Source organism: Mesoplodon densirostris, chromosome 15 (genome assembly GCF_025265405.1).
Source record: "Mesoplodon densirostris isolate mMesDen1 chromosome 15, mMesDen1 primary haplotype, whole genome shotgun sequence".
Lineage (NCBI taxonomy): Eukaryota > Metazoa > Chordata > Mammalia > Artiodactyla > Ziphiidae > Mesoplodon > Mesoplodon densirostris.
The window spans coordinates 16,001,071-16,016,441 of NC_082675.1; the positions used below are offsets into that span (position 1 = coordinate 16,001,071).

General features: G+C 41.0%; 1 protein-coding gene across 4 annotated transcripts in view; it reads left to right on the forward strand.

Moving 5' to 3' along the window:
• HECTD4 (HECT domain E3 ubiquitin protein ligase 4) overlaps positions 1-15,371 on the forward strand; it is a 193,069-nt gene that overhangs the window by 99,248 nt on the left and 78,450 nt on the right. For all 4 annotated transcript variants that reach the window (XM_060119741.1, XM_060119742.1, XM_060119743.1 and 1 more), the window contains exons 19-31: positions 1,121-1,274; positions 1,733-1,833; positions 3,417-3,615; positions 5,976-6,095; positions 7,457-7,561; positions 8,632-8,795; positions 9,380-9,613; positions 10,617-10,809; positions 11,003-11,107; positions 11,584-11,672; positions 12,057-12,232; positions 14,943-15,078; positions 15,172-15,313. In XM_060119741.1, the coding sequence (XP_059975724.1) occupies positions 1,121-1,274; positions 1,733-1,833; positions 3,417-3,615; positions 5,976-6,095; positions 7,457-7,561; positions 8,632-8,795; positions 9,380-9,613; positions 10,617-10,809; positions 11,003-11,107; positions 11,584-11,672; positions 12,057-12,232; positions 14,943-15,078; positions 15,172-15,313 (1,918 nt within the window). The remainder of the gene's footprint in view (positions 1-1,120; positions 1,275-1,732; positions 1,834-3,416; positions 3,616-5,975; positions 6,096-7,456; positions 7,562-8,631; positions 8,796-9,379; positions 9,614-10,616; positions 10,810-11,002; positions 11,108-11,583; positions 11,673-12,056; positions 12,233-14,942; positions 15,079-15,171; positions 15,314-15,371) is intronic.

Below are 15,371 nucleotides of genomic sequence, written 5' to 3' on the forward strand. Positions count from 1 at the left end.
ATTTCTCCAAATACAGGAGTAATCTATGTAGAGGGTAAACTTCTCTTTCATAGTACTAAAGCTCTTTCTCCATACTCCCCATTAAAATTTCTGCTGTGGTTTGTTGTCAAAGATGAGTTACATCCTATGTTCATTGATGATTTCAGTGTTGAGATGCTGATCTGAAACAATCATGCAGTGTGTTTTTCCTCCAGTAACCCTGTCTGTCCCATGTCCCTGTTTCTCGCCTACTCCCAGAGAGTAGGTGGGCAGGTTGGAACTGAGAACAATATAATCCAGAAAGGTGTTGCACTGGGGCTTGTTAGGACGTATAAGGTTCACTGCTGGCACGTGGTGCAGATCTGCCCTGGGGAGGAAGTACAGTCTGAGAGCCGGGGAGACGTGGGGGTTGTTTCCGGTTCCAGCCCCAGTACCCTAAGCAGTTTTAGAGAATTTACATAATGCACATGTTTCTTCGGGTGAGTCATATACCTTAATTCTTCTAGCAGAAGATTGGGATATTAAAAGTGTGATTTTAGGTGATCATTTCATAATATACACATATATCAAATCATTAATTGTACATCTTAAATTTATACAGTGATGTCAGTTATATATCAGTAAAACCAGGGGGGTAAAAAGAATGTGATTTTAAAGGCAGATTAAAAATCTGCCTGCCTCTGTCCCCCACATGAACCAGTTTCTCTAGGCCAGAAATGGGTATCGCTGCTCTGGGCAGCTGAGTCAGTGTTGTAGCCATTCACTGGCTCCTTATCAGGGACTCAGTGCAGCACTGTGACCTGCAGCCCCAGAGGCAAGGAGACTTGGCAGGTGGTAACTAGAGTAGCTGTTTGCATTTTAGAACCCATTTATAAAGTGCTTCGAAGGTGCTGTGAAATGCACCATGTAAACTTTTTGGGGGGCAAAATCACAGGTCGGAGGTGAAATCTATTACTAGATTTCTGTTCTCTCCCTCTCCCTCATGGTAGGTGGGAAATTTGTAGACTGAATTGCTGTAATAGTAAGTGCTTAGCTAGTTTAAGGAGGTGCAATTTAAGAGAATTTCTCAGATAAGAATGATAATAGCTTCTTTGCATGCTTGGGAACTGCTTGAGCTGTGTGTTTTCTTGAACTTTCGTAGGTTAAAAGGCTTGGAACAAGTTACTAAGGCTACTATGCTCGGTCACCTTCTTCCTGTGTTACTGACCTCCCTGATGCATCCAAATTTACAGACTCTGACCATGGCCGATGCCCTGATGCCTCAGCTAGTGCAGCTGGTACTTTATACCAGTCAGGTATGATCCTAGGTGTGCCAAAGTGAACTGCTCTTCAGGAGCAGGAAATAAAGCGAAATAAAGGTGGAATGAAGAAAAACATTGTGTCATAAAAATGAGCTGAAATATTAAAGGAGAACATTTAATTTGTTTGACTGAATTACTTACTGCAATCTTTTAACAAATATTAATTGCCGGTCAGCTGTAAAAATGCTGTCTACGATGCAACTGAGATCCTATCATTATATTTAGTCTCCTGAGCCCTTGCTGGATATTGGTAACTAATATAAATGATATATTCCATTCCAGTGTTAAATCAAACAATATTAAGTGGTCTAAGTAGCAAAGCATTTCTTAGTGAAAGAGAGCAGGCTAGGATTGTAAAAAGATGATTTAAGTGAGAATTCTAAGTTTGGCTGTAGTACCATCCCAATAACTGACAAGTAAGCACTATAGGACATGATGATTTTGTGTTTCAGACGGCTTTGCTGCTCAAAACCCAGTGTCCGGTTTTTGCTGAGGTGGGCTGTTCCCCATGTGGTGCATCAGACCAGAAGGGCAGGCTGTTCCCTGATGAGAGGTAAGGGATGCTGCTTCCTTGCAGGAACCTCTGCCACGTTTTCTTCTGGTGAAAGCCTAGTACTCCTTTTACAACAATGATTTTTCTAACTGGGAAAAGAAGGAGACTTCAGGGGCAAAATTTTACAGATAATTATAGAATTGCTTTGGAGGTTATAGGAACAGGTTAGAACAAATTTCCCCACAGATCAAGAGATTAGTTCAAAATTGAAAAGTTCTCATATACAAATAATGGAGATGTTTGACTTTGGCAAACAGTTTGACAGTTTTTTAAAAAGTAAACATACATCTATCATGTGACCCAGCTATTCCACTTCTAGGTATGTACACAAAAGAAAAGAAAGCACAGATTCTTTGTGAAGGTTCATTAACAGCTTTAGTTAGAATAGGCCAAAACAAGAAACAACTCAAATGTCCATCAACAAGTAAAGGGGTAACACACTGTGGTATATCCATACAATGGAATCCTACTCAGCAATAGAAAGGAATGAACTACTGACACTTTCAACAACACAGATGAGTCTTAGAATACTTACGCTGACTGAAAGAAGCCAGAGCCACCTAAGAATTACAAACTGTATGATTCCATTTATATAAAACTTTAGAAAATACAAAGTAATTTCTAGTGAAATAAAACAAAGTGATCATCTGGATTACCGAGAGGATGGAGGAAACTTCACAGGTGTATACATATGGCCAAACTTACCAAATTGTACACTTTAAATATATGCCATTTATTATATGTCAATTACATCTCACTAAAGCTGTCTTTAAAAACATTGATCAGAAAAGAAGGACTTCGGGTTTCTCTAGAGCAGCGTGGTGTCCAGTTGAGCTTTGTGCGGTGATGAAAATTTGTATCTTTGTTCGGTGCTGTTGGCCACGGCCACATGCTGTTACTGAGCACTTGCTGTGTGGCCAATGTGAACAAGAAACTGAATTTTACACTGTGTTTCATTTAGATTCAACTTAAATGGCCACATTTGATGAAGTAGCCCCCACATTGGATAGCGCAGAGCTGAAAGGGAGTAAGAGAATTCCACAAGAGCTAAGTTTAGGATACAGGAGTTTGTATTCCACAGCCTTGGGCTGTGAAGTCCTTGAGAGTTCAAATACAGTAGAGAAGAGGACCTTTGAAGGCACTTTAGGAAAAATTATAGTAAAAGTAGTCATGCAGACTCATGGGTTTTTCAACAATTGACATTTAGATATAAACAAAAGGAAACTTTACAGGACACTTCCTGTGGGATTTGGAAAGTGGCCAATCTTAAAGGTCCTTTACAGTATCTTTCCCCCCCAGCCCCCCGCCCCGAGGAATTTTAAATGAGAGTTGGCAAGATCTTCTCCTGGATATGAATTGGGATTCCCCCTTGAAAAAATGGGGGAAAATGCAAATATATTGTCTAACAAAGAAAAAAGAACCTTAGATATAGGAATGTTAAAAATGCTTCTGGTTACAGTGTTGTCATACTGTATGTTGTGGAAAATTAAAGCAAAATTTCTTAACCTTTTGTATTTTATTGTGTATACATTTTTCCTTTCCTTGCTGTTAAGCTCAATCACTTTCTCTTTGTCTGGTTTTAGAATGCTGGAAGAGAAGGAAGAGCCAGGGTTTCTCACTGGTTTAAAGATTCCTGCTCCATGGGCTGCTGGGAAGACTGTGGAAACAGTCCATCCTGTCAGAGACAACTATAAATTTAAAGAAACTGTCCATATCCCCGGAGCTCGCTGCCTATACCTTAGATTTGATAGCAGATGCTCTTCACAATATGACTATGACAAGGTAAGCAAGAACTGATTTAGTAGTGGTTTCACCTCTAATAAGCTGATTTCTTAGATGCTTCTTATTTTTCTTTGCTGCTGGTCACCATTCTTGACTTATTTCTGTCTGCGGATATCTCTTAGGAGAGCTTCCTAAGATAATGCCTTGAAAGGTAGTGACTGGGGGAGTCAGAGCCAGCACCTCTGCAGTCTAAGAACAGTGTTTTAATGACGTGTTGAAAGTGGACTTTTGTAAGCTTTCAAAGATGTAGATCCAAGTCAAAGGAAATTTTCTTTTCCATGCTGTTTCACTCTTGTCTTCCCTCTGTGCTTGGAATTTCTGTAGATGTGGGTGTCCATTCATCTAAAAAGGTCTTACTGCCCAATTCTTGGGGCTTCTCAGGTATCTTTTGGGAGAAGGTGGCTTTTTAGAAGGGTTTCGGATGTGCCTAGGATCTGGTTTATATTTATTAAAATTATTTGTACTTCTTTGCCATTACCTCAGGGCCCACATAGATTTTGAGGAAGTATAGTTTCCAACCTAGTGGCTGAACGATTATAAGTAAAAGGAAGCATTTTAGGGGTTGAAGTATTTTCTTCTGTCTCTAATCGTTGCATTGTAAACCATCGTGTTGAACTTACGAGGAAAGGCTAATGAACTTGTGATGTGTAGCGTATAAGAACAACTGATTGTTGATTGACAAGGATTGTCTGATAGTGTTTTATGTACACAGGATTTTTTTTTTGTAGATTGTTAGCTATCTTGTCTTTCTCTCTGAACTGTAAGGGCAAATGGTCTTAAATCCCACCAAGGGAGAGTTTTAGGGTAAAAATAGGGAACTTCTTAACTGTATATACTGAGATGGTGAAACACATTATTGGGCAAGTTATAGAATCCTCTTTCCCCTTATCTTTTAGGGTACTGAAGATTCCCAGATGTCTGGAGGGGTTTAAGACTTGCCCCTCAAACTCTCACCTTAGCTGGAAGCAAGAGAATTTAGAAAATTCTTTAGTGGGCCTTTCAAAAAATATATCTCCTGGCTTCAGTCTATCCCACTTCACAGCTCCTGGCAGTAGCTACCCCCATTTCCTACATTCAAATAATATGACTGTTTAAAATGGAAATGGAAGAGGTTGCCATTTTAGAGGGTGTCATTTTGTTTCTCCTTTAAAAAACAGTAACTTGCATCTTCTGATGTAAGCTAACCTCCACCTGCAGTAAACATTAGTGTTAAATGTGGAGGCTTACTACATGGATAAAAGTAACTCTTACTTTTCCAGTGGTCCCTGGCTGGTGTCCCCCAAAGGTTCAGAAGGGTAAGAAATCACAAAATGATTAAGCATCGGCTAAAAGTGCAGCTTTTAGATCCAAACTGAGCTCAGAGGTGGTCAGAGTGTGCATTACAAGATAGAATTTGGTATTTACAGAAGCCAGAGCCTTATTCTTCCTATGAAAGTATTTGAGTGCCAAATGATGTCTAAATGTTTTTTCCTCCATATTAGAGAGTTGGTTAATTGTATATAAATGAATAGCTTTTATTGAAGAAAAATATTGATACATGAAAACTGACCCAAGAAGAAGCAGCCCCCTTTCTGGCCCAAATTTGTGTCATTTCTTTTTATACCATTAAGCAACATTCTAAGAATATATGGCTTATTTTCAATTTGTTGCATTTTTAAAAATCCTTATTCATTGAATTTTTTCTTTTTACTTTCATTTTTTATGTTAGATATAACCATCTTGCCATCTGTATTTGTTCACTTTATTAATTTTGGGGAGGATTTAAGGGGGCAAACTATACCTGTTATTAATGGGCTATATGTCATTACTTAGGATTAAAATAGCTACTTTTAAAAATACATATAGGGCCTCCCTGGTGGCACAGTGGTTGAGAGTCCGCCTGCTGATGCAGGGGATACAGGTTCGTGCCCCGGTCCGGGAGGATCCCATATGCCGCGGAGCGGCTGGGCCCGTGAGCCATAGCTGCTGAGCCTGCGCATCCGGAGCCTGTGCTCCGCAACGGGAGAGGCCACAACAGTGAGAGGCCCGCGTACTGCAAAAAAAAAAAAAAAAAAGAAAGAAAAAGAAAAATACATATAATAGCTGAGTATAACTATTTTAATGTGAGTTCCCCAAGCCAATTAAATTGCAGTAATATTTGATACTACTCTGTGGCTGCCCTGTAAATACCAATGGCTGGTTGCATCTAAACAAGTATCAGTTATACCTAAAAAAAAAAAATCAGGAGATATTAGTTATGCTGACACCAGTGCCTGGTTATAAATGTATTTTTAAACAAATATTTTTTTGCAGCCTTTTTATTTGTAGATGTTGTTTTTGTTTTTCTTTTACAGTCTAACAGTATATTTTCTGTTTTGAAGTTGGTGATATACGCGGGGCCTAACACAAACAGTAGGAAGGTTGCTGAGTATGGAGGCAACACACTGGGATATGGCAGCCGTAGTGTCTTAGGAACTGGTTGGCCGAAAGACTTGGTGAAGGTATGGTATCCAGGCACATTTGCTTCCTAGAAAAGAAACTGAACTTGCATTCCCTGTGGGCCCAAGTATTAACTCTATTTCTAGAAGACATTTGCCATGGGGGCTTTTGTTGAGGTGGGGCTACCTTGGTAGGCCTGTAAACTCACTACTTTGTTCAGAATGACCCTCCTTTCACTCGTAAGGCATCAGACCCCTATCCGCTCCAGAACTTGTATCTATCTGTTCCATAGGTTACTCCATGGGCTGAGGTTGTCACAGCATTTCTTTCCCTGTCCATTGAAAGGACTGCTAGTTCTTCCCGCTCACTTATTCTCTAGACTCCCTTACGATGGGTGTCCTAGAATCATAGGGCCATTGCCGTTTTAAAATGTGGAATCAGTGTTTTCAAATGAATTGGGGCCTTTGGAGCAAAAATAACTATCCATTCTCAGACTGATGAGATTGGAGCCATGCTTTGTAATGTGGGCCCTTGAACTATAACATATCTACCTAGAATATGAATATGAACTGAAATGCCCACTAAAACCTGAAAACCTCTCCAGAGTCTGTTCCCAGAGCCTTTATCTCACAGATATTATGTACCCTCTTTAATTCAGCCATAGGCAGCAAGTTACCTCCAGAGGTATAGTCCAGATGCATCCAAATCTGGATCAGCCCAATACTTTTAATTGTTCTCTGATTTCCTGCATTTTGTTTCTTACTCATGGTATTGATTCAGCAATACAGAGCAAGGTCTTTCATCACTCTCTCTGTGTTCTTCAAGCTAATGGCTATTTGCCCACCTTATTGGCACAAGTGAGGTAGTGAAATGGAGGAGGGGGAGGGCAGAAAGTGTAGAAATCTGAGGAATTTATTGAAATTATGTTCAAGATTTGATCTTTACTCTGATCCTGCTATTGGGCAATCGTGGCCATTTCACAGATGCCTCATTCCCAAAACTACCTGGTCAGGAGAGACAGCTGAAAGGTTGGTGTCCAGATGAGAGGGGATGGAATTTGAATCAAAAAGCGAGTGAGAGGGCTTCCCTGGTGGCACAGTGGTTGAGAGTCCACCTGCCGATGCAGGGGACACGGGTTCGTGCCCTGGTCCGGGAGGATCCCACATGCCATGGAGCGGCTGGGCCCATGAGCCATGGCCGCTGAGCCTGCGCGTGCGGAGCCTGTGCTCCGCAATGAGAGAGGCCGCGGCAGTGAGAGGCCCGCGTACCGCAAAAAAAAAAAAAAAAAAAAAAAAAAAAAAGCGAGTGAGAAAAGAAGTGAAATGTTGCTGTGGTCCTTCTGAAAGTAAATCTCTGAAATTCATTGCTCTCTTGAAAATTGTGTCTTGTTTTTAAAGTGCATTTTCCCCCCTTAAATTTTAAGGTGGAAGGAGATACAGTCACCTTCTCCTTTGAAATGAGAAGTGGCCGTGAACACAACACTCCCGATAAAGCTATGTGGGGCTTTGCTTGCACAGTTCGCGCTCAGGTACTTGAATCTAACCACTGCTGTGGGCATAGTGTACTTTTTCCTGTGTGCCTTGGTTACATACATCATATTTGCCTTGGAAACAAGGCAAAATATGAGCTGCTGTTTCATCCATCTCTTCCATTTGGCAGTAGTAGACCACTAATAGAAGTAGTAGTTTTATGGAATAAAACTAGCTGGGACCTAAAATCAATACAGCACCACAGAAAGAATCCCTTGCTAGGGGCTCCGTCTTCCTGGAGAGGTGGTCTGCCTCCAGTATCTTTCCAGAAGGTGAGGAAGACTCGAACACCTGGTAGAAGTGAGCCCTTGGATTCTGGGTTTTAAGAGTAGTAGAATTGGATTATTTTTATTCTATTCCCAAAGGCTCTTCTTGCTAGTCTAGATCTGTCTCTGCTTAGTTACTCATGTTACACTCTGTATATAGGTTTAATCTACTCCTTTTAACAGTACCAGTTACTTTCCTCCCAGGAATCTATTTAAATAAATTAAATCTATTTAAATAAATTAAAACGTATTTCAGACTTGGCAGTTGCTTAAGTTTAACCAAGCCAGGGCTCTCTGGAGTGGGATTATCTGCTAGAATGTAAGCTCCATGAAGGCAGGCATCTTCGTTTTGTTCTCTGCTTTATCTCAGGCACCTAGAACAATGGCTGGTACACAGTAGGCACTCAATAAATATTTATTGAATGAATTCAGTGTAATCATTGACAGCATCTTCGTTCAAGCACAGAATGGAGGTGACAAAATGAAATAGTGATTTATACCTGGATAGGTACAGCAGAGAGGAAGCTCTCCAAAAAATCTTGCATGTGATTTATGCTGTTTCTAATATGGAGTCTTACTGACTCTTCTCTCTCCAGAACTGTGTTGAGACTTCACTCTGTGGTCATTCCAGTGCCGCCATCTATCTACTCATGGTGTTGGGTGCTGTCTCTGTGTCCCGTAGCAATGATACTTGATACTGCTCCATGAGCCCCTGTGGTTGGGGACAGTGCAGTGTGGTGCAGCGCAGGTGAAGCGCTCCTCCGTGTAACTGACCAGTCTGGTTTGCCCTGTCTGCATTGTAGGAGTCTTCAGAGGATGTGTCGGGAGGCTTACCTTTTCTGGTAGACCTGGCTTTAGGTCTGTCTGTGTTAGCTTGTTCTATGTTAAGAATCCTATACAACGGACCAGAAATTACCAAAGAAGAAGAAGCCTGTCAGGAGCTGCTGCGGTCCAAACTTTTACAAAGGTAAGAAAAGGCTCAGACTGGACTAGTTTTGCTCACAAAGGAAAAAGGACTTTATGTGGAAAACTACTTTTAGTACATTTCCCAGCTGATTGTGCCTACTGCCTGCCAATCCCATAGGTATCACTGTGTCTAAGAAATAAGATGAAAATTACATCAAAGTGCCTTGTGGCCCTTACTTTACTAAGTTTGAAATTACACCCTTGAACTGTGTAAGCTTTTCTCCAACCCAAATACTGTATAATTAAATTAAAGGATCCCCAAAAGGATGGGAAGATGGACAATAAAGCAAACATAGCAAAGTGTTCCTTCTAGAATCTTGGCTGTGGGTATATGAGTGTTAACTGTGTAATTCTTCCAACTTTTCTGTATATTTAAAAGTTTTCATAATAAAATGTTGGGGTAGAGTCCCAAAGATGGGGTTTCATATAATGCTCATTTTTCTTTAGCCTCTAGAGGAGGTTTGATGAATAAATACTTAATACATAATGTGATCCTTCAAATGTTGAATATCAATATATCTGCAAACTTCAGGTAGCTTTCCAGATAGAAGAGGAAGTGAAGAATCTCTTCTTCTTTATGTTCAGGTGCCAGTGGCAGGTGGAGGCCAATGGTGTGATCTCCCCTGCCCTTACTCCAAGCCCGTCTCCACTGCCTCTGACCATTGAAGAAGACAGAGAATTCACTTACCCCTCTGACGTCCTCGTGCCTCCTGTTGGAAACTACTTTGACCTGCCCCGGATCAGGCTGCCTCCAGGAATCATGATAAAGCTCAGGGAAATTTCTGGGCGTGCCAGACCTCAATTTAGACCAAGTATAAAGTATGTTGCTATACAGCACTTTATTTTCCCAATGAAAAAATGTTTAAACAAGCAAAGGGGGTGTGTTTCTTCTTGTAGTCTAGCAGATGAACCTTTCATTTTACATGTACTTGATGAATATTAACCAGGTGCTCTGGAGAGTACCCCCAGGTGGTGTTCCAGGTCGGTGGGTTCAAAGCATGGGCTGTCAGTCAGCAATGTTAGTATCGCCTGAGAACTTGTAAGTTCTTGGGCCCCATTTCACACCTGCTGAATCAGAACCTCTGAGGATGGGGCCCAGTAGTAATCTGTGTCTTCACAGATTTTCCATATGATTCTGATGCATGCTAACATTTGACAGGTTCTAGGTTTTTCTCAGGTGGTTTGACCTTCTACTTGAAGGTAGTCATCAACTTTGGTTTCCATAGGGTCTAGAGACATTTCTTTATTTTCAACGCCTGGAGAGATGGTAGTCTTTAATCTAGAATGTGAGGTCTTGCAGTTACCAATGTCTTTGTGGTATTCTAGCTTAAAGTTAAGTCTGTTTTGCAGGCCTCTGCTCTGCCTTCTGAGGCAAGGTGGGCCATTTCAGAGAGAAGAATTTAAAGAATAGATGAAATTTAACATGAAAAAATACAAAAGCACCATTGTTTTCAACCCAACATCCATACGCCCCAAATACTACCAGCCATAATTCTGCATAAAATTAATTGGCAGATAAATCGTGCCAAAGATCTTTTGTTAACCTCAGACCTATTCCAGCTCTAATATAACGCCAGCTCAAAATATACAAATCATAGAAAATGAAGTCTGTTTAATTTTGATCTTCAGCTTCATCGGCCAATGTCAGTTTTATCAGTTAAATATATCAAATTATTGCCAACTTGTAATAAAGAAAGTGTGGTGAATATTTAACACACTTAAATCAAAGTGTACATTCTTCCATGTATAAAATACAGTATTGGTAAGTTGAGAGCTTACCAATTCTAGTCATACAGCTGACTAGTTTCCCTTGTGATCGCAGAGAAGTAATCCAGCCAGACGTGATGGAGGAAATGGTGGTATCATGTGTCATTAAGCACTTGAACTTGGTTGATGCACTGCAGTCCCTAATAAATTTCCAGTATCAAGAAGAACATGCTGAGGAATATGATTTATTGTGTAAAATCATGGGAGAGACATTTAAGAAACTCAATGCCATGGAGAGACAGCTGCAGGTAAGTGAAAGTTAAAATATTTAGATGTCTCTTATAACCGTGGGAAGTGACTTCCTTCCTAGAAATTTAATGAAGTTTAAAAAGTGATCTGAATTTTAAAAAGATTATTGCGACTCAAATTTCTGAATTTACAAATTGCATTTGTTTTTATTTTGCATCTAGTTTCACGTTGTTTTATATTTTAATGTGTCAGAGTGTTGCAGAATTGGAACAGAAATGGCAAAGTGAGGTTGATGATGCCACGCAGGGGAAACTGGAGAACAACATGCCTTTCTTCTATGATTACCATTTTAACGAGGTGAGCAAGCTGTATGACTCATCACTGGGGCATTGCTATTTGTAGTACAATGGTATATACTGTGTGCGTAGAGATAACATCATTTTTAAAATGTTGCATACCTCGAAACATACCCATTGTTTAAAAAGGGTTAAAGTTGATTAGATTAGCATGTCAGTGATACAAAGAATAAGTTACTCGTTATTTAATTGATTAATAGTTTTATAAAGCAGTTATCATCATTATCAAATTCTGCTTTCAAGCCTTTAAAAAAAAATAAAAGAGTTATAAGCACTGAAGAAATCCCCAGAAAGTAGTCATTGCCATTTTTAATCATTAAAATATCAAATAGTAACTTACAAATGTGCTTCTGGTGTAGAAATATGGACCAAAGGTGGGTTTTTTCCCTGAAATTTTCTGTTCCTTTTAACACGTACAGTAAAACTCGGTTTTTGCAGATTCTGTATACCATCTTTTCTTGATTTTTCCTTCTTTAGAACAAAATGAAAGAACTAGAACTTTTGTGTTCAATGAAGGAAGTCTCCTTTGATGGAAATGATCTTGAAAACATGGTCCTATCTCTGAGGTTAGTGATGTTAGTAACTGTGTAAAGCTAATTTATCACCTTGATGCTCAAAACAAAATGCAAAGATCTCATCTCTTAACAGATATTTAAAAAAATATTGTGCATTCAACTAAATATTTTAGAGTTGGAACTTATTTGGTATTTGGAAATTTTGATTTTAGCCTTCAGAAGTTAGCATATAGGCACTTTAAACTGGGCAAAAGGAACTAAAACTGGCCAGTTTATAGCACTGCTCTCCTCGGATGGGGAAGCGGGAAGGCGAGCAATATTTATCAGGTTACTTTTGCTTAGGTTCCCCTCTGTCTTCTCATACCCTTTGTAATGAAACACTTTAGTTTTGGTAAACCAGAGGACAACTAAATGCACATCAGTCTTTCTTTATAGGGAGAAGTTCCTACAAGAAGTGAATTCTCTTATTCAGAAACCCTCGCACCCACTGGCTAAAACGAAGACGTTAGTGAAGAGTCTAATGAACCGAGCTGAGCTGTTGCTGCACGTCACCATTGCGGCCCAGTCCGGCCTCACAAGAAGCATCTCAGGGACCCCCGCAGAAACACCGGGTACTGCTGACAGCCAGCCCTGCAAGGCTGTCTGCGCTAGTCTGTTCATAAAACATACATCAGCTGCTTTAAAAAAAAAAAAGAAAAAGAAAAGAAAATCACTCTTGTGTACTCGTAGAAAGGAAAAAAGGGAAATTTCAACTTTTCTGTTTTGCCTTTTACTTTTTCCAGCCAAGAAGTACTTTTCATTGAATTCATGTGGTGTTTTGTGAGTCATCTGAGCATCAGGGGTGCCTCGTCATCTGCCTTGTTTAGTTCTGAGGGGAAGCATCTAAGGAGCCCAATGACATGTATTTTTATAATCCCAGTGCCCCTCATTTTTAGATTATGGGTTGTCATCTTCATAGTAACATATAATTAGTCAACATTGTGAATCCTGGAATGCATCATATTTTTCTCTTTACTTGAAGCTGAGTTTGCATTTCCTCTTTAGTAATTATGTGGAACCTTCTAGCATGAATTTCCACTATTAATTTTTTTCCTAGTCACATTTTTAAAAAATTAATTAATTTTATTTATTTATTTTTGGCTGCGTTGGGTCTTCGTTGCTGCGCGTGGGCTTTCTCTAGTTGCGGCGAGCAAGGGCTACTCTTCATTGTGGTGTGCGGGCTTCTCATTGCGGTGGCTTCTCTTGTTGCGGAGCACGGGCTCTAGGCATGCAGGCTTCAGTAGTTGTGGCTCACGGGCTCTGGAGTGCAGGCTCAGTAGTTGTGGCACATGGACTTAGTTGCTCCGTGGCATGTGGGATCTTCCTGGACCAGGGCTCGAACCCGTGTCCCCTGCATTGGCAGGCAGATTCTTAACCACTGTGCCACCAGGAAAGCCCTCCTGGTCACATTTTAAATGCTAGCTTGAAAACGCATTTCTCAGGGAAATCAACAAGTCTTCTTACTTAAGCCAGATCCACAACACTGGGCAGAGCCCATAATAGCAAGTGTTAATTTTTACCCTGAGAGAAGAAGTCATAAACATGTTCTTTTCTTTTTTTTTAATTTATTTAATTTATTTTTATTTTTGGCTGCGTTGGGTCTTCATTGTGGTGCACGGGCTTCTCATCACAGTGGCTTCTCTTATTGCGGAGCACGGCGCGTGGGCTTCAGTAGTTGTGGCTCACGGGCTTAGTTGCTCCACGGCATGTGGGATCTGCCCGGGCCAGGGCTCGAACCCATGTCCCCTGCATTGGCAGGCAGATTCTTAACCACTGTGCCACCAGGGAAGCCCATAAACATGTTCTTAAATGAAAGACTCCATGTTGTCTAGACCCATTGCCCGATGGACACTGTGGAGCAAGTGAACTTGTTTTCATCCCATCTGATTGCCCAGGGCTCCTTTCACTAGGGAGAGAAGTCTAGGATGACTCCCAGGTTTCTGACCCCAGTAATAGGGTCCCCATGCAGCAGGGGAAGCATGCCAGGTGTGCAGTATGATCACATGCTGAGATGGTCAGCTACACCATGTCCCTGGCCACATTAGCCCGTGTTCATTAAAGGTCCCATAGAAGACTTACCCACTCAGTAAGCCTGGTGGTGCTCTCCAAGAGGCTTTTGGCATTAGAGATGATGAACCAGTAGTTTCCTAAGAGATAATGTCTTCAAAAATTATAAATTTTTTAGATTGAAGCTATCTAACCTTTTTTTTTTTTTTTTTTTTTTTTTTTTTTTTTTTTTTTTTTGTGGTACGCGGGCCTCTCACTGTTGTGGCCTCTCCCGTTGTGGAGCACAGGCTCCGGACGCGCAGGCTCAGTGGCCATAGCTCACGGGCCCAGCTGCTCTGCGGCATGTGGGATCTTCCCAGACCGGGGCACGAACCAGTGTCCCCTGCATCAGCAGGCAGACTCTCAACCACTGCGCCACCAGGGAAGCCCCTATCTAACCATTTTTAAGACAGATTCAAAATGACCTCAACTTTTCTTAACATCTTTTTTTCTTAGCCTATCTTCACATGCAGTTTTGTCTGCTTCCATTAGAGTGTTCTTTTACAAAACAACTATTTCCTTGATAGGAGTATCTATCTTATAGGAAGGGCTGGTCAGATTCTAGCTAAAGTGTGGTATTTACTCACATCAATTATGATCAAAGCAGAGGTATCACCAAATGGCAGTAAGTCAGCTAAATAAATCCAGGATTAAAGGGGGAACAAAGGCCATCTCTTAAAAAAAATGGATCTGGATTTATTTGAATTAAGATATTTTGCTTCCAGAAATTACTTTCTCTGTCCTCTCTTGCTTTTTGGAATGCTTAATATTAAAGTTAACACTGATGGTTTACGAAATTAAATGAATTTTTCAGCCTTTCTTTGGAAACTCAATTTGATAAAAAGAGTTTAGTTTTCAAGATAAAGTAATTTTTAACCTTAATATTCGAGGTTTTAAACCTCAGTATTCAAGGTTTTAAAAAATTGGCCTAGGGAATTCCCTGGCAGTCCAGTAGTTAGAAATCCGCACTTTCATTGCTGAAGGCCCGGGTTCAGTCCCTGGTTGGAGAACTAAGATCCCACAAGCTGTGCGGCACGGCGCCCCCCCCACCACCAAAAAAAAAAAAATATTGGCCTAAAAATCATCTTTGTGCTGTGCTAGCTGGTTTGGTGGCTGAACTGGAAAGCAAAGATACTCTTAGACAGTTTGGTGGTTCCTTGTTACTTTTCGCTGTTGCTGCCATCCTTACAAATAGGATAGCAGATATGTCAACGTTCTTCTTCCTTTCCGTTCCAGCTTGTAAATCAGCCTCTGAAACAAAGGTGATATCTCATGCTGTGCGGCAGCCTGTTTTTCTTCGCAGCATGTCGGCTCCTTCTGACCTGGAAATGATTGGTAACGAAGATTTGGAATTTACTAGAGCAAATCAGAGGTAAATAGCTAATGGCCAAGGTCGGATTCCCACCTGCGGCTGAACACTGTCATCGCAACACACTCCCTGAGCGGCTTTCTTGTTTGGCTGTAGGCGGCGCCACGTGACCAGCCACCGCAGCAGCTCCTTCACGCTCCTGCAGTCATTGGCCATCGAGGACAGCAGGGACAAGCCCACCTACAGCGTCCTGCTGGGGCAGCTGTTTGCTTTCATCGGCACCAACCCTGACCAAGCTGTACGTCACGTTTTGCCGACCACAGGTGGATAGCACGAGGGGTCGTGTGACAGCAGGA